Source organism: Penicillium citrinum (assembly GCF_028827155.1).
Source record: "Penicillium citrinum strain IBT 23319 chromosome Unknown utg000003l:1.0-4596430.0:1.0-4598250.0, whole genome shotgun sequence".
NCBI lineage: Eukaryota > Fungi > Ascomycota > Eurotiomycetes > Eurotiales > Aspergillaceae > Penicillium > Penicillium citrinum.
The window spans coordinates 2003931-2026431 of NW_026622688.1; the positions used below are offsets into that span (position 1 = coordinate 2003931).

General features: G+C 47.7%; 9 protein-coding genes across 9 annotated transcripts; 6 read left to right on the top strand and 3 right to left on the bottom strand.

Moving 5' to 3' along the window:
- Positions 1-433: 433 nt before the first annotated feature.
- Positions 434-1206, bottom strand: N7469_003966 (Serine hydrolase FSH; the record flags this gene model as incomplete). Its single annotated transcript, XM_056642886.1, has 2 exons — positions 434-1048; positions 1192-1206. The coding sequence occupies 2 exons, from the start codon at positions 1204-1206 to the stop codon at positions 434-436; spliced, it is 630 nt and encodes a 209-aa protein (XP_056502298.1).
- A 613-nt stretch (positions 1207-1819) lies between these two features.
- On the top strand, positions 1820-2464 carry N7469_003967 (TspO/MBR family protein; the record flags this gene model as incomplete). The annotated part of the gene is made up of 2 exons (XM_056642887.1): positions 1820-1922; positions 2016-2464. 2 exons carry the CDS (start codon positions 1820-1822, stop codon positions 2462-2464), a joined length of 552 nt encoding a protein of 183 aa, XP_056502299.1.
- A 1539-nt stretch (positions 2465-4003) lies between these two features.
- On the top strand, positions 4004-6625 carry N7469_003968 (threonine/serine exporter family protein; the record flags this gene model as incomplete). The annotated part of the gene is made up of 1 exon (XM_056642888.1): positions 4004-6625. One exon carries the CDS (start codon positions 4004-4006, stop codon positions 6623-6625), a length of 2622 nt encoding a protein of 873 aa, XP_056502300.1.
- A 550-nt stretch (positions 6626-7175) lies between these two features.
- N7469_003969 (asparaginase) lies at positions 7176-8255 on the top strand (the record flags this gene model as incomplete). The annotated part of the gene is made up of 1 exon (XM_056642889.1): positions 7176-8255. The coding sequence occupies one exon, from the start codon at positions 7176-7178 to the stop codon at positions 8253-8255; it is 1080 nt and encodes a 359-aa protein (XP_056502301.1).
- A 621-nt stretch (positions 8256-8876) lies between these two features.
- Positions 8877-9991, bottom strand: N7469_003970 (NAD(P)-dependent alcohol dehydrogenase; the record flags this gene model as incomplete). Its single annotated transcript, XM_056642890.1, has 3 exons — positions 8877-9024; positions 9224-9653; positions 9709-9991. The coding sequence occupies 3 exons, from the start codon at positions 9989-9991 to the stop codon at positions 8877-8879; spliced, it is 861 nt and encodes a 286-aa protein (XP_056502302.1).
- Positions 9992-13564: 3573 nt separating this feature from the next.
- N7469_003971 (sugar porter family MFS transporter) lies at positions 13565-15540 on the top strand (the record flags this gene model as incomplete). The annotated part of the gene is made up of 7 exons (XM_056642891.1): positions 13565-13647; positions 13722-14185; positions 14245-14606; positions 14662-14811; positions 14868-15079; positions 15151-15243; positions 15294-15540. The coding sequence occupies 7 exons, from the start codon at positions 13565-13567 to the stop codon at positions 15538-15540; spliced, it is 1611 nt and encodes a 536-aa protein (XP_056502303.1).
- A 1249-nt stretch (positions 15541-16789) lies between these two features.
- Positions 16790-17103, top strand: N7469_003972 (uncharacterized protein; the record flags this gene model as incomplete). Its single annotated transcript, XM_056642892.1, has 2 exons — positions 16790-16838; positions 16865-17103. 2 exons carry the CDS (start codon positions 16790-16792, stop codon positions 17101-17103), a joined length of 288 nt encoding a protein of 95 aa, XP_056502304.1.
- A 155-nt stretch (positions 17104-17258) lies between these two features.
- Positions 17259-18997, top strand: N7469_003973 (class I SAM-dependent methyltransferase; the record flags this gene model as incomplete). The annotated part of the gene is made up of 11 exons (XM_056642893.1): positions 17259-17285; positions 17346-17398; positions 17469-17525; positions 17587-17616; positions 17671-17712; positions 17769-17841; positions 17913-17953; positions 18027-18052; positions 18102-18288; positions 18343-18771; positions 18829-18997. The coding sequence occupies 11 exons, from the start codon at positions 17259-17261 to the stop codon at positions 18995-18997; spliced, it is 1134 nt and encodes a 377-aa protein (XP_056502305.1).
- A 1600-nt stretch (positions 18998-20597) lies between these two features.
- N7469_003974 (uncharacterized protein) lies at positions 20598-21887 on the bottom strand (the record flags this gene model as incomplete). Its single annotated transcript, XM_056642894.1, has 3 exons — positions 20598-21507; positions 21597-21659; positions 21757-21887. The coding sequence occupies 3 exons, from the start codon at positions 21885-21887 to the stop codon at positions 20598-20600; spliced, it is 1104 nt and encodes a 367-aa protein (XP_056502306.1).
- Positions 21888-22501: the final 614 nt, after the last annotated feature.

Genomic DNA, 22501 nt, shown 5'->3' on the forward strand with positions numbered 1-22501 from the left:
ACACGAGTCTCGATGAGCATAGATCTACTGACAATATGACCAGCCAATTGCAGAACCGAATCACTCGCCAAAATCTCCAGAATCGAAACAGCGCTTTCCATCATCTTATTGATCCAAACCCTTAATTCAACCGCCACATGTGAGTCAACTCCGAACTCAGACAACGGGTTGGCAGGATCAATTCTATCCACGGATATCCCCAGTTGCGAAGCAATCCTCGCGCTTAAAAAACTCAAAATTAATAGGGACAGCCTCACTCTGCGATTTCGATGCTCGCAACGCATCTCAGACCACTTGAGCTGTATCAGAGCGGAATCGTCTCCGGAAATGCGCAAAGAGCGGAGCGTCAAAATTTCCCAACGACTGTCCTTCTTTCCACACGCCCAGTCCAGTTATAATTTGAGAGTTGTTTGCACATATACTTAGTAGCTGCTCAATAGCCATCTGGACAAGCAACAGAATTGTCTTCGTATCCATGCCTTAAAGCCCCTGCTTCGCCCTCTTGGTTGCGAGTTCTTGGATTGCGGCGAGATATGTAACATCTGTTACTGTCCCCAGATCCAGAGAAGCAGCTGATAGTCCAAGCGTATTTCGATATAGAGCGAATGAGTCCATGAATATTGATCCAGCGGTGTACGCTGCTTGTGTCGCGTGGCAGGGAATTGACAAAGATAGCACAGCGAAATAAGGTATTGGGCTCCCTTGTTAAGAATACAGTTTGATTCTGTTGTTGTTTCTTTTGCTCTTTTGCGTGATGGATGAGGAACCCAGCGGCCAATGTGCTACCATGTGAAAATCCCAGCACACCATCGAAAGGGCCATGGGATGAGATCGTCTCGTACAGTAGTTCATACGCTTCTAAGGTATCCGACTCATCGGCATCTTCAGGGGAAAAGGTCTGTGGGAATCGGTAATAACTATAGAACGGGCCGTCATAGTATCCGGGGATTCCAAGTCCGGGGTCGGAGTCGACGTCGCCCTCTAAAATGTGAAAGCTGGCCGTGTTGTCTTTCTGTAGATCACCGATGAGCCCGTCTATGGATGATAACTATTAATCAGGATGCAAGATCCTGGATGTATTCAGACCAGGGTAGTCTGTACTCAATTACGAGCATAGGATCTTTCAGGTACTTCCGTTAGTCGTCACGCATTCCAACGTTCACCATAAAAACCAAGAGCCCACCTTCTCACTTGTACCCCATCCATGGAGGCACAGAAGACGCAAGAGCATCCCCTAGACTGCAAATTCGACTTCAATCAAGAAGAATAAAGTCGCCGGTGCCCAACTAAACCAGGCACTTTTACTCTCTCCCTGTTGTCATTTCTGCAACATTTTATATCGCTGGTCTCTTCTAATCGGTCACTTAGCAGTCTTCTCGTTCGTTTCAACAAGCTAGTGAGAAAGACTAGAGCAGATAGACAAGAATTTTGAAAAAAAAAGTCCCCGTCGAGCAAAGTCATACAAAGATGACCGGGATGCTCTAGAATGTGAAAGCAAAGACGCACTTCTGGCCAACTAGGCATCAACAATCGGACCTGGGGTAATGATTTTGTCCATATCGAGACATCAAGAGTCGATTATTGCAACCGTGACCTTTTGCCGAGTAAACAAGACATTCGTTGTCTAAGCGAAGTATGTAACTCGCTCCATCGGCAAAAGACATGACCGGTGACGTAGTGACAGTGTAAATCGCCAGATCGCGATCGACCGGCATCGCGCGCGCTTTAAAGCCGCATTTCCTGGTTTCTCCGCAGAAAAATCACCTCGGGATATCTTTCCAAACAGAAAAATATTGAAATATCGTGAGATTGGGTGACTATGCCGTGGTCATTTGCACTCCCTCAAGGGGTTTTTACCTCACCGCTGTTGTCGATCGCCACGCCAGTCCTCGGTGGAACGGCCGTTGCGCTGCTTGTCAACCGTGAGTGACTTTCCCATGGCAATTACATTGCATTGCATCGCACTCAATCACACTGGATCCTGGGATTCTTTCATACTGAAAATGCATATACAGGGAATAAGACACAAAAAACCTACCGCGATTTGCGACAACCACCGCTCAACCCACCGGCTTGGCTTTTCGCCCCTGTCTGGACCGTTCTGTATGGGATGATGGGATATGCCGCGCACCACGCAACCAAGACGGCGGCTTCATCGGTTTCACTGGCGGTTCGTGATGCAAACGAAACGGCCCAGGCATTGTACACAAGTCAACTTGCTCTCAACTTCCTTTGGATGCCATTGTTCTTCGGAGTGGGTCGGCCAGCCACGGCCCTGGGCGATATGGCCCTCCTGGTCGGCAACGTGACGCTGCTGCTGGCCAACTGGTGGACCACCGACCGCACGGCCTTTTGGTTGATGACTCCGTACTACGCGTGGTTGGGATATGCGACATATCTAAATGCGAGTGTAGGGTACTTGAATGGCTGGGCACTGCCCGATAAGAAGCGCTCGGAGGAATAAACAACATTGCCATGTTTTTCTTTTCTTCTTTCCTGCATAGCATATGTCATGCATCCATGCATCAATGCGCCAAGGTATCAGATGGATGATATATTCGTAGAGGCAAATGCACATGCACGACGAATGTGAGATCTGAAGTCTGCAATCTGTGACGAGGGGCAGGGAGAAAGATTGGCGTTCTGGACTTTTGAGCATCACATCATAGGCGTTAAAGAATTGGCATCGATTCGTCGAGGGGTCCACTTCCTTTGATAGTTGGAGGGGATACAGTCCCTCCCTTCTTCTTGTCATGTCTAGGCAATTCGTAATGTAGGACAGTCTGTTTTCCAATGTTTCCTTTTTTTTTTTCTCGGCGAGTGGACCTTGTTTCTATGTATAACCGGGGCGCTTGGCTGAAAACTCCCTGTCTATCATTGTCTCCACTTGTCAAAATGTTGTTGTACACTACTGTACTGTACAAGTAGTAATGGCTGGATAATCCCATCATGGTGGATCAATGTGCTGTCATGCCTCCTTGCGAAGAATCCACATCAGCTTCCTGAGCTCAGGAGGTGGCTATCGCAGATTGCATTGAAACTCCCGTGGAGCCTGTGATCGTCATGCCGGGATCTCCGTCGAAAGGTCTGTGAAAAGCACGCAAAGCAGCAAGACAAGAAGAAAAAACTTGGTTGTGCCCAACTGTGGATGCGAAAGATAGCACGGGCATTCTTAGGGTCAACCAAATCCCGGCTTTTTTCTCTGCTCGAAAAGCGTGAAGCGATAGAGCTAAACCGAGTTTAGAGGGAGGGCTAGATCGTATTAGGCTTCGCACGACGCTAGAAAGGAGAGATAGAAGCTGGAACGAACCATCGGAAGAATCGGTCCAAGCTCGCCACTTGACCCACCATAGGCCAAGGGTGATTGATGCACGGTGGTACGTGTGCTCAGTTAGGCATCATTATTGGTAGAAACGGTTAAATCAGTCAGGGGTGACTGAATTAGAGAAAAGTTGATAGTGGTTGAAGTGGTTTGTGGTTTGAAGTGGAGGAGAGGAGGCAACAAGAAGAGAAAAGTGGACGGTGGACGAAGAGAGGAGTGTACAAGTACATACTAGAGTAGAGTAGAGTAGAGTATACAGTAATAGACTGTAGTTAATTGTAACTAAGAGTTGATAGAGGATCTCCGGTCGATCTGATTCTAGACTATCGGATGTTTTTTTATTTGATTTTTTATTTTTATTTGATTTGATTTTATACTAACTTTCTTCGTTTATCTCCAGTCCATCCCAAGGGTTTTCTCCATTTGTATCCGCCTGTGATCGCTTTCGTCTCCACTGCTGTTCGACACTTTGATATTTCCGGCTTGTCTTCTTTTTTTCTCTTTTGCTTTCATTGCTGATCTTTTTGTATTTGTATTTTTCCCTTTTCTTTCCCTTTTCTTTGCCTCCTTGATCCTCTTCGTTTTATCATTCCATCCATATTCCAACCTCTTTGATTTTCCATTATCGTTTTCCTCTCCACTCATTCTGGACCATCTGGTCCTCATATACACTCTCGCTCCATGTCCTCTCCAATCCTTACCAATCCGCATCCTAGCCCGACCGAGGAGTTTGACGAGATCCCTTTACCTCCTGCTTCAAGTCCTACACTCAATCCATCGTCTCGACAAAGTCTTGAACGTGAAGCTACTGCAGATGTTCATCAATACGAGGCGGGGCTGCATGACACGCAGACGCAGCCGCAGCAACCCACCCCACCACCAATTCGATCCCCACGAGTACGATTTCGTTCCATCAGTCGTTCTGTGAGTGGGAAATTCCTTCATGGTCATGGTCATGATCAAGAAGCCGATCAGAATGACTCGCATCGTGTGTTCTCCGGTCAATCCGATGCCTCACATCATCCTTTGTTGCCACCGCCGGAGATTCCAGAATTTCCGTCCGGAAGCATCACCCCGCCAGCCCCCACGCATTCTTTCTCTCGCGGTTTGACAGGCGGTCGAACACCAGATGAGGATGCAAATGTGGCAGAACCCACGGAGAATGAGAAGCATAGTCTCGTGGAGCGAACTGCTTCAGCAAGAGAGCGCTTTCGAGCTGCTGGTCAGCTACTGCGCCAGAAAACGGTTCGCCTTACAGAACGTCTAGGTCGTCCTCCCGATGAAGGTGAGGCTTTGAATGCTTCTTACTTCCCCGATGATTTCGACAATGGTATTCCACTTGAGGAATTGCAAGCACGGCGTGCCCGGCAGGATGCCGACCGGCTTCAGGCATTGGAGAGTGGCGTCCAACCCATTGAGGCCGCGCCAACAGCAGAGGCTCATCGACTGGTGCGAACCATGACCCAGGCCCAAGAGCGCAAACGTAAGCCGCGCGGCGCATACCAACGGTCGGGCCAGACCACTCCCGAGGGCGTCTTGCGTGGATTCGCGCGTCGACGATCAAGCGGGTTGGCTGGCGGCAGCGGTATTCTTGCCCAGCTGTTGAAGCTTCAGGCCGTTTCGACAGGCAGCTCATCTCGTCCGGAGAGTGTCATTACCGATGACTCGGATAGTGACACTCATTTCTCTTCCGGTGCAACGACCCCCAAGAAGGGCTCGCTTTCACCGTCAGTCCCCGCATCTGTCGTTCCTTCTGGCGCTGCCACTCCTCGCAAGGAAAAGATCAAATGGTACAAGAAACCTGCACACCGATCTACCTCGTCTCTCGTCGACGCCTCTATGAACCTCAGTAGCACGACTTTACCAGGAATCGCAGCACCTGTTCAGCCCGGCAAGAAATACAAGAAAAAGCGCAAGACTCGTTTAGAAGATGAGATTCGGGTCACTGTACATATTGCCGAGATCCTCGCTCGTCAACGATATATCATGCAGCTTTGCCGGGCGCTTATGCGCTACGGTGCACCTACTCACCGACTCGAGGAATACATGCAGATGACTGCTCGCGTACTCGAGGTTTCCGGTCAATTTTTGTATCTCCCGGGTTGCATGATGATGTCCTTCGACGATCCAGTCACTCGCACCGCTGAGGTCAAATTAGTGCGCATGGTTCAAGGTGTCGATCTCGGTCGCCTTGCAGATACTCACAACGTTTACAAGAATGTCGTCCATGATATGATTGGTGTTGAGGAAGCCACTCAGGAGCTAGATGAGATCATGCAGCGAAAGCCACGTTTCAACAAGTGGATGATTGTTTTGATGTATGGTCTAGCTAGCGCCACTGTCGGTCCTTTCGCTTTCAAAGCACGTCCGATCGACATGCCGATCATTTTTCTTCTAGGCTGCTTAGTTGGTCTCATGCAGCATGTCTTTGCCCCGCGTTCTGTTCTTTATTCCAACGTCTTTGAAGTCACTGCCGCCGTGCTGACCTCCTTTATTGCGCGAGCTATTGGAAGTATTAAAGTCACCCGCAATGGAACCTCCGAAGAGCTCTTCTGTTTCTCTGCCATGGCTCAATCATCTATTGCGCTTATTCTCCCTGGTTTCATGGTTCTTTGTAGCAGTCTGGAACTGCAATCTCATCAAATGATCGCCGGGTCGATCCGCATGGTCTACGCTATTATCTATTCACTCTTCCTTGGATATGGCATTACTGTGGGCACCACGATATATGGTCTCATGGATGGCAATGCCACATCCTCATCTACATGTTCCAATGTCAGTATCTACGGATCTGAATACGCACGACAGTTTCCTTTTGTTGCTATCTACGCCGTCTTTCTCGCCATTGTCAATCAGGGCAAATTCAAGCAAATGCCAGTCATGGTTGTCATTGCCGTCTCAGGATATATCACCAACTACTTCAGCACAACTAAACTCGGCTCCAACTCAGAGGTCGCCAATACTGTTGGTGCATTCACCATCGGTGTTCTCGGTAATTTATACAGCCGGTTGTGGCATGGACATGCTGCCACTGCTATCCTCCCGGGTATCTTCGTGCTTGTGCCCTCCGGTCTGGCCTCAAGTGGTTCTCTCATCGCCGGCATTAAATATGCCGATGAAGTCCGACACAATCTTCAAACCTCCGGCAATAGCTCCTCAAGTAGTAGCCTGTCTGCAACTTCCGTCGCCAGTCTTGGTTTCGGAATGATTCAGGTTGCTATTGGTATCACTGTTGGCTTGTTCATTGCTGCCCTCGTCGTCTATCCTTACGGCAAGAAGCGTACTGGTTTGTTCAGCTTCTAGTCTTCACCCATTTCCTTCACCATTTCCTTGCTATCTATTCCCACACATTCTGATCATACATACGGCCATTTAATGATTACATATTGGGTTATCATTGGAGCGATCACTGAGCGATTAATATTGGCGTTTTGGGATAAAATTTGTTTTCTGAGCGTTTCCTTTTATACAGCCTGCACATTAGAGTTGTTTTTTCATTTTCCGGCAATTAGAAGCTTCGATCATTTACATACACACACAGCACATACAGACATACACGGTTTTCTTTTTATCTCTGTCCCATCTTCCATTCCACTCTATTATCAGACACGTATTATTTCATTTCTATATCCGACTTTTCAGTCCAAATCCAAATAGACGAGATCCGTTCGCTGCGGTCGGACTTTGCCGATCAACACGCAAATGAGCTTCCTAACGCGGCCCGCCACCGTGAAAAGAGCCGTGGAAAAAAAAAAAGAAACAAGATCAAAGTCTATCTTGAATCTAAAAGTCTATGACCTTTGGCCCAATCCCTTGTCTCACATCAACCTATCAAACACTCATACGCAAGATAATGCGAACCCCGCTATCAACAGGTTTTGTAGTCACAGACCGAGGAGGCGTCGTGGAAAACCGCCACGCAGTTCACGCCGCCATCGTCGACAGCGAAGGCACTCTCCTATATAGCGTTGGAGATCCAAATAGAATCACTCTAGCCAGATCAGCAGCAAAACCCGCCCAGGCCCTCACCATCCTTGAAACCGGGGCCCTGGAAAAATATCATCTCAACGATGCCGATCTAGCACTGATGTGTGCCTCGCACAGCAGTGAAGACCACCACATTTCCCGAGCACGAGCAATCCTCTCCTCAATCTCCGCCTCAGAAGAAGATCTCCAATGTGGCGGACACGTTCCCGTCTCATCGACCGTCCATCATGCCTGGATTAAAGCTGATTTCACCCCCACGCCAGTTTGCAGTAATTGTTCCGGTAAACATGCTGGTATGATTGCCGCTGCGAAGGCATTGGAGGCGGATATCGGAAGTTATCATTTACCGGATCATCCGCTTCAAGAACGTATTAGGAGGAATGTCGATGATATTTGTGGATTGGAGCCTGGGGAATCGAAATGGGGTCTTGATGGATGTAATCTCCCTGCACCGGCTTTTCCATTGAACTGTCTCGCGCGTATGTATTCTTCTTTCGCTACGGCTGCGAGTCAAGATTTATCTGCTACAAATGGGAAAGAAGATCATGCCAGCAGAGTCACTGACATGAGTCGTGTTTTCAATGCTATGGCTCGGTATCCTGAGAATGTAGGGGGTGAAGGACGATTCTGCACTATCCTCATGAAAGCCTTCCAAGGCGAAGTCATTGGCAAGCTTGGGGCTGATGGATGCTATGGGATTGGAGTGAAGCAGTCCAAATGGACGAGGCAACTTGGTGCTCACGGTGGTATTGGTATTGCCGTGAAGATTGAGGATGGTAGCATTCCTATTCTTTATTCTGCGGTGACGGAGGTCCTGGAGCAGTTGCGTATTGGAGAGACTGAAATGAGGAGCAAATTGGCGGAGTTCCATACTTTGGAGGTTAGGAATACGGTTGGTGTTGTAACGGGGAAGACCGCTCCTCAGTTCAAAGTGCGTTCAGCTTGATCACTTGCCTTTAGATATTAACTGGGTTCTCAGAGTTAATACTATAGAGTCGATACTCTGTTATACGATTAGATAGCCATAATTTCACTCGAGGTTTGCTGATACTATAGAAATGGGAGTACAAGCTAGACCTAGATTCACCAGATCCTCCCTGGCCAAGATTGCTACCGACTACTAAACAGTCCTAACAGTACTACAGATCTCGGTGGACATAGCGGGGCCCTGATTTGGATCATACTGAGACCGAGCCGCGGAAACTTGTTGATCTTGCGCTGTCAACTTGAAGCTCGGGTCCACCCGAAGTAGGCTCGCCCTATTATGATCTTTCGCTTCAGTGCATAACTACTCAGGTCTTACGATCCAATTACCTAGTTCCTTTCTATTTCTGGTCGGTATCCAGGGTGGTGCTACTACTACTCACCATTTATGGTACTCGTCATATGTCAGAGCTGAGAGCTCTAGTGTTTTAGACAATAAAATTGATTTCATGATCAATTTTCCAACGAGGATCTTGGATGACATGAATATACGGGATAGTGTAAAGGTAAACTCCAATCGCTCCATTTATGTGTCTCTAATGCTAGTTTGAATGTCGTTCATATTTCACATGAAAAAATTCGCTTACTGGCGAACCAGAACACCACGGTATCTCATCTTGCCATCACGGAGGGTCTGCATGGCCTGCTCGACACCTTCCTTGTTCAGAGGGAAGGTCATCTTAGTGGGCACGATCTTCTTCTCAGCAGCAAACTGCACGAGAGTGCGCAGGCTGCGACGAGAAGCGACAAGGGATCCCTGGACACGGATACCCTTGATGTTCATGAAAAGGAGAGGGATAGGAGAGGGAGCAAAGTCAACGGTGAGAGGGTAGATAGATCCATGGACATCCATCAGGGGGGATCAAGCTAAACAAGATACTATATTAGCGAAGTTCAATCGAGTTTCTCGTCCGGACTATCACAACTTACGAAGAATAGTCCACATTAGCGCTACCGCAAAGCAGCAGGTGGTTGACGGGCTTGCAGTCCTTGAGTTCCTCTCCAGCACGGAAGACATGGTACTCAGAGGCACCGAAGCTGAAAGCCTCCTCCCGCTTGGCTTCGGAACTAGAGAAAACAACGACATGGCAACCCATGGCCGAGGCAAGCTTAATGGCCAAGTGGCCCAGACCGCCAATTCCCATCACACCCACACGGTCGGTGGGACGAACTCCATATTCAGACAGGACGGTCCAAACGGTAGCTCCAGCGCACATCAGGGGCGCGGCATCAGCAGAGTCATACCCATCAGGGATGGGGACAACACATCCAGCATCCCAGACGACACCTTGGCTGAAGGAGCCAAGATCATGGTCGTGAGTGCCGTACTCCTTCTTGTTCTCACAGTACTGGTCCCATCCTGTGGAGCTGTCAGTACCTTGTTCTATTTTTGTGGATCTTCTTCGGCAATTTACCGGACAAGCACTTGTCGCAGGTGCCGCAGACGTAGTGAGTGTATCCAAATCCAACACGGTCTCCCACCTTGACGTTCTTAACATCACGTCCAAGCTGACGGATAACACCAACACCCTCGTGACCCAGAACTTGACCAGACTTCAAGAAATGCTCGTCGGTACCGCACAGGCCGGAGTGTGTTGTCTCGATGTAAACCTCATTGGGCTGCAATTGGCGAGTAGTCTTGTCGGCAACGATTCGGCCCTCCTGGGATCCGCGGAAAACTTCAAATGTGACGCTCATTTTGTATTATTAGGAGAATGGTCGAACTTGGGTATCTTGAATCGAATTGGTTGTTTTATGGATAGAACCAAATCAAAATGGAATCGTTCCTGTCTGCCTTTAAATCATTTCCAACAGCAGCACGGTGCCACGGTTACCCCTTGGATTTCTCATCATATCCGTTGGGATATGCCGTCTTCCAAGCGATAAAAGTGGATGAGTTGGTGGAGCTTCTTCGCGGGAAAAAGACATGGTGAATCTTCGGAGACCGCAAATCATCACAAGATTTGTTCCAGAAGTTCCACGTTATCTGGATAAGCTTAACCTGTATAGGATCGAGTAGATTCCGCAACGGTCCCCACGGCTCGGAGGAAACCAGATCGAGAAACTAATGTACCTATGATCGTCCTGGCCGTTGGGAACTGGACCCGCAACCTAAAATTTTCTGAAGGGTTCAGGTGGTGTAATTCCCACCCCGAGCCGAGGACTTCGGCGACTTTTTTTGGAGCCACTTGCGGATAAGTCGGCCCGATGACAGATCCGTTTGGTTTGCTTGAAGGGGAAGAGCTGGTTGATGATATTTCAATAAATTTGGAGACCTGTAATATTTTGATGGATTTATCTTATGTCCGGCTGACATCCTATATAGTCTTACTAATTTACATTTTGTGCTATCAAATTTTATAAAACATTGATCTGTGACGTCAGCACCGAGTTGAATAATCTTCTCTCCACCACATCAAAACATCAAACCACCTTTTACTGCTCCGAGCTATCTCCGTTCTTCATTAAAGTCTTTGTTGGTATCCACCTACAGTCCTTGATCATACCATTTCGACACGACCTGAGCTTGTCGTGCAGCTTCGTCAGGCTCGCGAACAATCATCTCTTTCGGGTTAGAACAGTTTTCTTCCCACGCCACAGAATCGCAGGCTGTTTTAGATTTCCATGACTACAGGGACCGATAAATAATCCATATACTCTTTATTTGTATCTACAGGAGAGCCAGCGAATTTAGAAACGCCATGTTCTCTGATATAGTACCTCGTGAGAGTTCTACCAAAGTCTCTTGGCCCTACATCCACCGACGTCAGGCTTCCCTACCATTGATCAAAACAGAATTCCCGGGGTCGTATCAAAGTTCACACATGCTCTTCGGGAGTCTCTTGAGTTTTTCCGAGTAGGTATAGTACATGTGTACATATATACTCCGTAGCCTTACTGGTATGCCGTTGAGATGTACATACTGCGCACTCCTCGTCCGCTAGTAACGGTGCTCCATTTTTAGATTGGCGTCTCAGCACCCTAATTGCTAGGCTATTCCCCATTTTAGCCCTGGGTCTACTTAGGTACTACAGTACATAGTTAGTACTAACTACAAGACTATAAGTAACTATTATCAATCCCCCCACGCGAAAAAGAGAAAATTGTGGCAGATGCGGGTTTCCTACCTGGGCTGCCACCGCAGTCGTTGCCCTAATTAACGCCGCTCAGGCACATCCCAGCTTGCTCTTTCATACCGCTAAACAGCTAGCTACTGTTCGCTTCGAACCACATATGTCATGGGTAAATTTCGCCGAAGCGTATTTTCCTTCCCTCGTGTCATCTGGTTTATTCCTCGCACTTTGCTTGTTTGGATCCTTCCATATTTTTTTTTCCCTTTCTACTTGGTTGACTGGCGTTCGTGGTCCGAGGCCCCTTCCAAGATTGAAAGTATTAGCTGCGTTTACTTTTGGGATGAAAGCAGGGCGTTGACACCCTGTGAAATAGTCCGAGGTATATGCCATAGAACGATGCGGACCTGGCCGCAAACGCCTTTGCTAGCTACACAAAAACTAACATTTGTAGAGATATCCGGCAGTGCGGGTGTTGCGTTGTATTACCGACTGGCACATGTGCCGGCAGCCGCCGAGATGACCAAGAACGTGCCGTGACTCAGAAACGACACGAAAACCGTCTGGATTGCGTTGGCAACAAGTAGTAGAATCTCGGCTACCCGCCGCCTCTGACGCGGAGGCACCTTTCAGGGGAGACTTCGCGGTATCGCATGGTGACGATGCCCAGTCCCTGTGGCTTCACCTAAAGACAGCCACCCCGGACGTATAACACCACCCGTGGATGCTGGGATTTGGCGCGCCCGGGGAGGACGGTTCTCCGGTCGGGCTGAGAGAGAATGGAAGTTCTGTTCCCTACCAGAGCCACGGTGCGCCTAGCCGGCTTCGGAAATCGCAAGACGAGGCGTCTTGGCCGGGATGTCACGGCCCTCCGGGGGCGCCGGGGCGTCGAGAGGCACGTCGATCGACTCTACATAGTACCATACATACTCAAAACAGCCAGTCGAATCAGAATGACCACTCCTACCTCACATGTTATGCGAATGGTCTAGCGTAAGATGCTGCAAATGAAAGACAAAGGAAATACGATCTTGAGGGAGGCGAGGACTAACGGGTGTTTGGGGTAGCATCTTAGGACTAACAAATCCATTCTAGTTAGCTTAGCAAAGCTCGCTACTGCAGTATCCCTTTGAACAACCAATCGCTGTAATCCCGGCACCCTCATATGGGCTATGAAACCACTTTTGAACGCCGGAGAAATAACAAAGAGAATCAAGCAATCCATCTGGCATTAGTACGCAAATAATATGCGCCTCTTTGGTGTACTTCATTGCCTGATTCAAGCTGCTTTTGGTCTTCCAGGAGGCTCAGCCTTAATTTCCATTGGACCAAGGCCGAATGACCCATTTCCCCGTGGGCAGAATGGATAATTCCCCCAGATGCTCTGGCAGGGCCAAGAAAAGGCGCCCTTCGCGTGGCTTATGCCGAGAAAAACCCCCGGGTGCAACGTCTTGGCTTCTCACGATCTTGTGGCCCACGCGCGGTACCTTTGGCGCATGTCATCGAAGACCAACATCAAGATTTTCTGGAATGACCAAGAGATTGCTGGCTCTCTTGATTGGTATTGGGCAATAAATTCTCCGTTCGATTCTCAGCATCTCCACGAAGAGGTCATCTGTCACCATGGACAAAGTCTGGGGTTATTCGGTAGGGTCCACCATACATCTACATCTTCCATTGGCCATTCTCATAACTTCAGTCCTAGGCAACGACAAGCCTTCCACCATTTCGAATTACTTCCCTGAACTCTGGAAGCTTACTTGTTTGACCGGCTAAAACCGGATACAGCAAATGAAAAAATCGAACAAAAAGAATACGAACAAAACCAATTCCTTTCAAGGTAAGGCCGCCAAGTTTGCCATGCCTCTGCCAAGCAGTGGCATATCACCGCCAAGTGTTTCGCACTTTCACCAATAAGTCGAAGTACTAGGCAGTTGAACCAGTTACAGTCTGACGGCTGAGCCGCCCCCAAATGCTATTACCGTGGAATCCCTCATCCCCGCTGCGCACGATGGCCTCCAAGTGTCTTGGCCATCCTCATCTAGTGTAGAACCCCGGTCACCTCGGGTTACTGAATTTGTCAATCCGGGGTGTTGTAAATGAAGCTGTGGATTCTCTATATAAGCGGTTTGTTGCCGGATCCTTCTTTCCCGCCCTCAATTGCTTCCTTTGATTCTCGCCTGGCGTGCTGTGTTGCAACATGTTCAACTGGCCGAGGTTCTTCGGCTTCAGAGGCCGTGCTCTGAACTTAGCCATCAGTTCTCTTGGTAGTCTCGATTTCCTGTATGACACTTCTACTATAATATCAATGTTTTCTTTCATGCCTATTTCTTTGCAGCTAACGATATTCCAAAAAGGCTTTTCGGTTATGACCAGGGTGTAACTGGAGGTATTCTTGATTTACCGTCTTTCACCAAATATTTCCCAGATATCAATCCTGATGATCCATTAATCGACGGAAACGCCTCCCTTATCTCTCAGCGCAGTACAAACAAAGGAATTGCAGTCGCAGCATACAACCTAGGATGTTTCTTTGGTGCAATTTTGACCATTTTCATTGGTAACCCTCTCGGTCGACGAAGGACTATCTTTTGTGGCTGCGTCACTATGGCTACTGGTGCACTTTTGCAATCAACTGCTTTCGATCTCCCACATTTCATTGTTGGTCGAATCGTCACTGGTATTGGAAACGGTATGAACACCAGTACAGTTCCAACTTGGCAGTCTGAATCATCAAAGGCCCATGATCGCGGCAAGATGGTTATGATTGAGGGAGCTCTTATTACTGGTGGTATCACGCTCAGTTATTGGATTAATTATGGTAAGGATGCTCGTCAGATGACCACTAGATCAAGCATAATTCTAATATGTAATAAAAAGGCATGTCATTCATTGGGGAAAAGGAAGTGGCCTGGCGATTCCCGCTTGCGTTCCAGATTCTGTTTGCCGTCGTCATCTTCATCTCTATTCTCAACCTCCCTGAATCTCCCCGATGGCTTGTGATGCAAGGCCGAGATGAGGAGGCTCTTGAGATTCTCGAAGCACTTAACGAGAAGGATCGAGATGATCCTTTCATCCGGAACGAGCTGATTGCGATCAAGGAGACCGTCAAGGAAATGAACAAGGGTTCCTACAGAAGCCTATTCAAGATGAGCGAGTACCGAGAGTTCCATCGTGTTGCCCTTGCATACGTCAACCAGATGTTCCAACAAATCTCCGGAATCAACCTCATTACTTACTATGTCAGTACTACGCAATGGTCGATGGATTCAGCATACTAATTTATGTGTTTTCAAGGCGCCTGATCTATACGCCCAAATCGGTCTAGGTGGAAGTAGCCTTTCAAAGCTTCTAACTGCATGTAACGGCACTGAGTATTTCTTGGCTGCTTTTATCCCTATCTACATTATTGAAAAGGCTGGACGTCGACCACTGATGCTTTTCGGAGTAAGTTTGTTTTAATGCCTTCTCGTGTCCACGGGGGTAACTAACATCTTGCTCAGGCAGCTGGCATGTCCATTTCAATGGCTGTCCTTGCAGGTTGTAATTACCGCCTGACCCACCTCAATGATAAGCAGGCTGGTATTGGACAGGCCGTTTTCCTTTTCGTTTTCAACACTTTCTTCGCTATCGGTTGGCTTGGAATGACATGGCTCTATCCCGCCGAGATTGTGCCCTTGCGAATCCGTGCACCTACCAATGCACTTGCTACTAGGTGCGTTATCTCTCTATTTCCCCGCAATATCACTTCCCTGGCTATGTAACTAATACTTTTTCTGTTACTAGTGCCAACTGGATTTTCAACTTTATGGTTGTGATGATTACTCCAGTTGCTTTCGACAGCATTGGATATAAGACCTATGTCATTTTCGCTGTGATGTAAGTTTCGTCTGTCAAAAAGATCTCGGGAAACTGACTAATTCAAACAGTAACGCATTCATGTTCCCATGTGTCTACTTCTTCTTTCCCGAAACTCGCTACCGTTCTCTGGAGGAGATGGATGCTATCTTCAAGAAGTCTACGAATGTCTTCGATGCCGTCACTCATTCTATTAAGGAGCCTTACCGTTACGACAAGCACGGAAACCTCAAGCCCGAGTACCTTGAGGAAGCCGTCCGTCGTCAAAGTGCCACTGTACACGTTGCCGGTGAGAAGTTCGACAGCGATGAGAGTTGAGATTCGCTCTGTGTGAATTTAAAGGGGACGCATATTTAAAGCTCTCTGTGCTACACTCTTGGTGTCAGTCGCACCAAGAGATAATACCATGGTACAATTTAGATTCTTGTATATTGTCAGGCTTCGCAAATTTGTTACCGAGTTTGCGCCGGCAACTTTTTGACCTTTTTTCGATATACCACAATTACAGTTGATTATTCTTTGTTATTCACAAGACCAAGCACATCTGAACATTGTTGGCCGCCCCTCCCAAGCAGTGGCTGGAGGATACAACTCTATAATAAGCTAGTTAACTTCAAGTTAGCCCTTCTGGCAAACCAGCACCACAACAGTCGTTGTTTAAAGCCTCATGAATTGGTTGGTATACGATTAATGGCTTCTCGAGATTCCCGATTCCCTGTTGAGCTGCGCGCACAGCGTACACGTTATATTACGGGGTAAACTTAGAGACACCTGCTTATTCCAGTGGAGACATGGCCCTACAACTTTTCTTTGGCCTGCCTAGAAAACACTCGGTATTATTTTGAAAACTTTACGATGCCTAAGCTGGTAGCACTTCCAAATGTGCAAAATTCGAGGGTGCGACCACGGACCAGAGGAGACAAAGGATTTGAGCGCAAGCTAGCCGATCAGATCGACAGAGCTTGTAGATCAGCTGAACGTTAGTTAATAAAATTGTGATTGATCCAGGTCCAAACCCAGATCTGACGATTAATGGTTCGCGAGGCAAATTCTAACGTAGATCCTATGTTGAACAAAGAATTGGTGAACGGGCAAAAGCGAGGCAGTCTAGTGGACTGCCTCGTTTCGTACTAGTATGAACCAAAGTACGTTCCGAGACCCGATGCACAAACAAAAACGTGGCAGGGTGGGACGAATATGTAATGTTTTATGTACCTGGCTCAATCGAGAGTGTGGCTCTTCAACTTGTAGAAACGAGAGGCCTCGGCCCACCGATGTCAGTGCGCTCTGTGCCGTGTTTATGTGCACGATTGTGCGTTGTCATGATGTACAATGTACTTTGAATGTGTCAAAGAGGAGTCAAAAGCCCCGATTCAGAGAGACATGAACATTTCATTCGTCGAAACAATGGGATTGTAATGGAAAAGGTATCTGAGCTAGTAATCCTCTGTCGATTCGCTCGTCTTCTTCACAACATCATGTCGTTTATCACATGGGTCCAGCGGGCGCACCCGTCAATCAGACAATCCACTTGGCACTTGTAGACCTTCGATCCAAAGATATGAAAATGGCCCAAAGGGCCCTCCGAAGTGAAAACGAGGGGCACGTCCACAGAGGTAAGACTTGCTCTTGCGTTGGTTAGGGAATCTGTGCGCCGCTGGGGTGGCTCTTGAGCGTATCATTCTGCACAAAAGTCCCAGTGTTTTGGGCTTGATGGAGGAGGGATCGGCTGCCGGCTTCTTCCCCGTTCCACTGAAAAGAATTCTACGGGTGGACAACAATGGAGCACATGGTGTTGAGTGGAGGACCGAACCTGCATTTGGTATCCCAGACAGCCGGTGCGGCCCACTCTTCTGGACCGTCGTTCTCCTTGCTTTTTAAAGCATCAGTCGCACCCCGCATTCATTAGTGATTGAAGGCATTCTTTCTCTTTTGATTTCAATTGCCTAGGTCGTTGAACTGACAGGTTATTAGCTCTGTAAACCCAGGTTATTTCAAAAGACTTCTTTGCCGGCTTCCACCGCCCTATCTTCAAGATGGAGGCCAACGATAAAATTGCGGTCGTGAGTACAATCCGCGCACATTGATCTAATAAACTCATCTGATTCCCCCGGTCGCTTTAGGATCCCGACTTTTATCAAGCCGATGATGATTATGAGCCCAGTGATTTCCAGTCGTAAGTTCTACCGTTGTCTTCTCTACGGATATAGGGGGGCTAACCAATGGGCTTTTTTTCTCGATGATAGAGAAACTACATCCCTTGCTTCTGCTATCTATAAGGGAGTGATGGATAACGGTCGACGGTTCGTGAAATACAGCACTGCATAAATGATTTTCTGTTGATACTCACACGATTCAATTCAGGTATCAAACTCTTCGGGAAGGCAAATACTGGTACAGCACCTGAGCAATCACTTTTTCCGGCACAATTCTCTAATTCTACTATAGGGGCCCTTCTGATGAGCAACAGTTCGAGGCACTCGAGGCAGGGTGAGTTCGATGGCTTCGTCACGCCAAGCTCACAACAAACGAACTGACACCGTCAGGCATTTAGTATCCTTGGTCATGGATTCCGAAACGGATAACCCACTCTTTCAGGCCCCCGTCAAACAACCTAAGGTATCGTCGAATCATACCTGACTCAATATTCTCTTGTGTGCAAAATCATAACCTTTGTTCATAAAATTTAGCGTATTCTTGATGTCGGCACCGGCCGAGGTAGCTGGGCAATGTGAGTCTTTTTTCAATTTGGACTGTAGTATACCATGATGGCATGCAAAGCAGCTAACGCTTATTGAACTAAGTGATGTAGCAGACATGTTTCCTGAAAGTGAGCTGATTCTACATACAATATAACGGCACATACTTATTCTCCATAGCTCAGGTTCGTGGCGTCGATCTCTACCCCCCTCCCGTTGATTGGGTACCTCCCAACTGTATCCTTGAAGTCGATGATGTTCTTCAAGAGTGGACGTGGCGTGAAAAGTTTGATCTAATTCACTTGAGCCAAATGCTTGGCTCTTTCACCACGCCTGAGTGGGATGCTGTTTACAAGCAGTGCTACGAGTAAGCCACGATTAAGTTTTGGATTTAACAAGTTATTAACGCTCTTTTCCTCAGCAATTTGGAGCCAGGTGGCTGGCTTGAACAATTTGAAGGAGGATGTGATGTACTTTCAGATGACCGCAGCTTGCCGGAGGATAGTTATCTCACGAGTTGGGGACCCAACATTATCGGTTCAGCTGCGAGATCCGGACGCCCAGTCGATACACTCGACACCATGCGCCAAAAGATCGAAAAGGCGGGCTTCATTGATCTTCACGAAAAATTGTATAGGTGGCCAATTGGCCCATGGCCAAAAGACCCGGTGCTAAAGGAAGCTGGTCGTTTGAACTGGCACATGTGGAAAACCGGCATGGATGGATACGCCACATATCTGCTCACCAAGTTCGGTGCCCCCGAGCCATGGACCAAAGAAGAAGTTCAGGTCTATGTAGCAAAGGCTCGAGCTGAGATTGGCAACCCCAAGTATCACATTTATCACTTCTCGTGGGTGCCCCCATGTCTTCTATTTTGTGGTATAAACAAAAGCTAACTGTCACGCAGACGACGGATTTGGGCGCGTAAGCCCACGGATGAAGAGGCAGCCAGAATTGCTGCCGAGAAAGAGAGCACGGAGAGAGGAAAAGAGAAGGATAGGAGCCCTGATGTTAAGAGGGAAAACAGCCCAACGCCTGGACTTGTAAGAGATACCACATCCTCCAAGGATGCTTGAACTTCAGTCACCAACTCATGTCTGCTTCTAATGCAAATATCACTCACTTTTACTTTCGTTGCAGTCTTTATAGACCGCATAGATTCAGACACTCACTTATTATTGTGAAGTATTGGAATACTTGGGGATTCACATACATATTGAAAGAAATGCGCCGTAATAACTTATTGCACTTTCTTTTTATCTGTTCTTTTTTCGCTTATGAGCCGGAGTATTATCATGTAGTTACAATATCTTCCTAAAGAGAGCCGCGCGGATCTAAACAATTTTTGTTGATATTTGAGGACTATTTTGAATCCCACCGACTACCTCAGAGTCTTTGAGTAGGTACTCAAAGTCTCCAACTACTACGAAGAATAACAGCCCGGGAGTGGACTGTAAGTTCGTTGCACGGCGCAGCACGAAGTAACTTATCCCCAGTATCAAGGCAATCAGGATGCCCGTGTAGAAATATCCCAATGGATTCATGTTGTATAAAGTCATCGAAAAGCATCAGATACATTTGTGTAATATGGTTATGACATTTTCCCTATATTAGTTTCACAATTACATATTTGAATCTCGATACTGCTTACATATGTGATGGCTATACTTGATTTTGTAGCACGCAGTAAGTCTTTACCTTCAACATAAAGCACATGTGGCAATGAGCGAATTGAAATGGTGATATTGACAGAAATAAAGAGTCGCGGATGCAGGTACAGGGCTTCAAATACCAGCCTAGCTGTATATGAACCAGTCGCAAATCAAACATAGATGAGAGAGCTTTGGCTGCTTCTTATTTGATCATGATCATGGAGAAATTCTCCACCCCCGAGTGCTAACTTCGATATCTGGGAGGATTCCGCAGCCCAAAATCACTTATAAAAACCTTGGAAATTAGTTAACTGGAACTTCAGCCAAAGAAATTTTCAATAATAGTAAAGTGCACATCAAAACAAACAAAAGAGCTGTTTTCAAAGTAGAAAAAACACCAAATAGGCGAACATAATTTATTCGAGACAACCAAACCCAACGCATAACAAAGCATAACAACGTAATAAAAACCGTAACTCAAAGATGATAACAAAGTGGAATCACATCAAAGACTTGAACACACATTAAATCGTTGTTCGTAAACCCATTCTATCCATGCTGCTCGAAGAGGCATAATGACGTCCTCTCGTAGAGGGCATTTAGTTCGAGGCAGCTCATCAAGGCGAGAGAATGCAAGGCTTGGGAAAGCTTGCTCATAGTGGTGTGTGGTTGTCGTTCTTCCAGACGCAAAAGTCCATCTACCCAAAAGCGAGGCCCGGCAGGGCCATGTTGCCTCGAATCCACTATGAAAAGAGGGAAGCGAATATCGCTACCGACGATAACCAGGGCAAGAAAACATCCATCCATCGGCGGCGGGGTATGAGATAAATAACAGCCATTCCAAAGAGGTATTTCCATGAGCCCCATCAACGGCGGGGCTCTCCACGGGTTTCATGTAGGAGATCAAGGGGTAACAGCAAAAGGGTTGGTCCAGGGCAATAATATCCACGGGCAAATAACAAAAAGGATTAACTATCCATTGGCCTCAGAATACTGTGTTAAAGTGGCCATTCCTCCTGTGGATTCAAGGGTTTGCAAATCTTACGCGGCGACGGCGGTCGTGGATCAGTTTCTCCGTGTCAACATAAAGAGCATCGAAGAACTGCATGGCATCAGAGTCTTTGAGAATCTTGGCCACTTGTGTGCCAGCAGAGATAAGCTGCAGCACGTTACGGTCGTCCTTGACAGGTCGTGAACTATGCTTGGCGGCGTGGCGCATTTCTAAGGAGTTCTCGAGAACAGTGATCAACTGCTTGATTTGGCCATTGTGGAGGGCATGGCGGGGGATGCGGCGCCTTGTTGCCAATCTCCGCAAGAGATGCACCCACTCATTCCATTCACGATCCGAGGGGACCTGAACTCGTCTCTTATCCTGTTCCAGCGGGATTGGAAACTGGTACCGTGCGAAGAAGTCAAACGCACATTGGGACAGGCGATCATTGACTTCATGTAGGATCCTGTCCTGGTCTGCAGCGTCAAGGTTAGTGGGAAGCTGGGGCAGCTCCTCCTCCCGAGAGGGGAGGTTCCGTGAAGAAGGGCGTTCCAGGATTTGATGTGGCCCATCAAATTCATCTCGGTTGGAGGTCCGTCTCTGCGTATGGTATTGCGGGCTTCCTCGGGTCACATCGGCAGATCGACGGCTGCTTCTTTCCACTATGTACTCTGGACTATCCGGTGGGTTGAGTGGCCTTCCATCATGGTGGAGAGCCTCACGAGGCATGTGTGAGGGATGGTTCCATTCCGGGTATACTGGCATTGGTCCGAGAGGATGTCCGGCTGAAGGATAGGACAAACGTCCTATGGGCTGGTTCACAAAATGGCCGTGGCTTTCCAGAGGAGGTCCAGAGTATTGGGGTCGAGGATCGAATTCTATGGGTCCGAGGAGAAGTTGCCGGTTGTGATCAAGGCCGTACGCTCGTGGTGCTGAAGGTGCCCTTGAATCACTTAGCAAAAGTAATGAGAAATCAAGTTGCGCCTTGGGAACCGGGGAGAAAGAAGACCACTAGATCTGGTATAGAAGTACCTTTGCCGATGAATGATGGGAGGGTTTCCCGGGGCCGAGTACATGGAATGCTGAGCCATTGCGCTGTTAGGGTAAATGAGCGGTTTGCTTCACCAAAAGTAATAATAGGTCCGAAGGAAAAAGGATGGCGTAGGCTGGGATATGGTTGTTCAATGCTGACCTGGGACGAGATAAAATATCCAGTTTACCGCCAACTGAACCAACTCGAGAACTGAAACTTGCAGGTGCCGTGGAGAGTGGCGGGAAGCCTCCTGGTACAGCCGTCAAAGGAGGTTGGAGAGCAGGCACCATGAGGATTGAATAGTATATAGGCGTTGGGCAGCCGTGGTAATGAAAACCAATATATGAAGGCAGTGTGAGAAGTGTGAGACCAGACGGGGAACTATGGGCAGAAGAAGCAATTAAGTCGGGTGCAGGTGGACGAATCCGCAGACATGAAGAAGCGCAGGGTGGTCGAGTCCGGAATATTATATGAAAATGAGAACCTGGGCAAAGATTCCTGGTAGGTGTGCCTGACGCCTGTTTCTGGACAGGTAGGGCAAATCCAATTCCGTAAGTGGATGGAGAGCCGCGCTGGAAGCTTTCAGACCCAGAGTGGGGATGGCAATCTTAGCAAATAATACGCCGTCGGCCTAGGTATTGCTCTTTGATACATATGTAGATATTAGAGGCATAATTTGACAGGATGCCATCTCCAGGCCTTCTCTGTACCACATAGTGCATCCATTCAACGGAGCAGATCTGGATCGATCGAGGTTCGAGTCCGGTCCGCATGGCGCATTATTTCGCAATGACTAGGATATCCTAGAGCGGCTCTGGAACGTTTGAAGGGGGATTGTATCCACTGTTGATTACCCACTTGTGATCGGGGGTGGATAAAATCACTCTTCATAGCGTTGATCTTC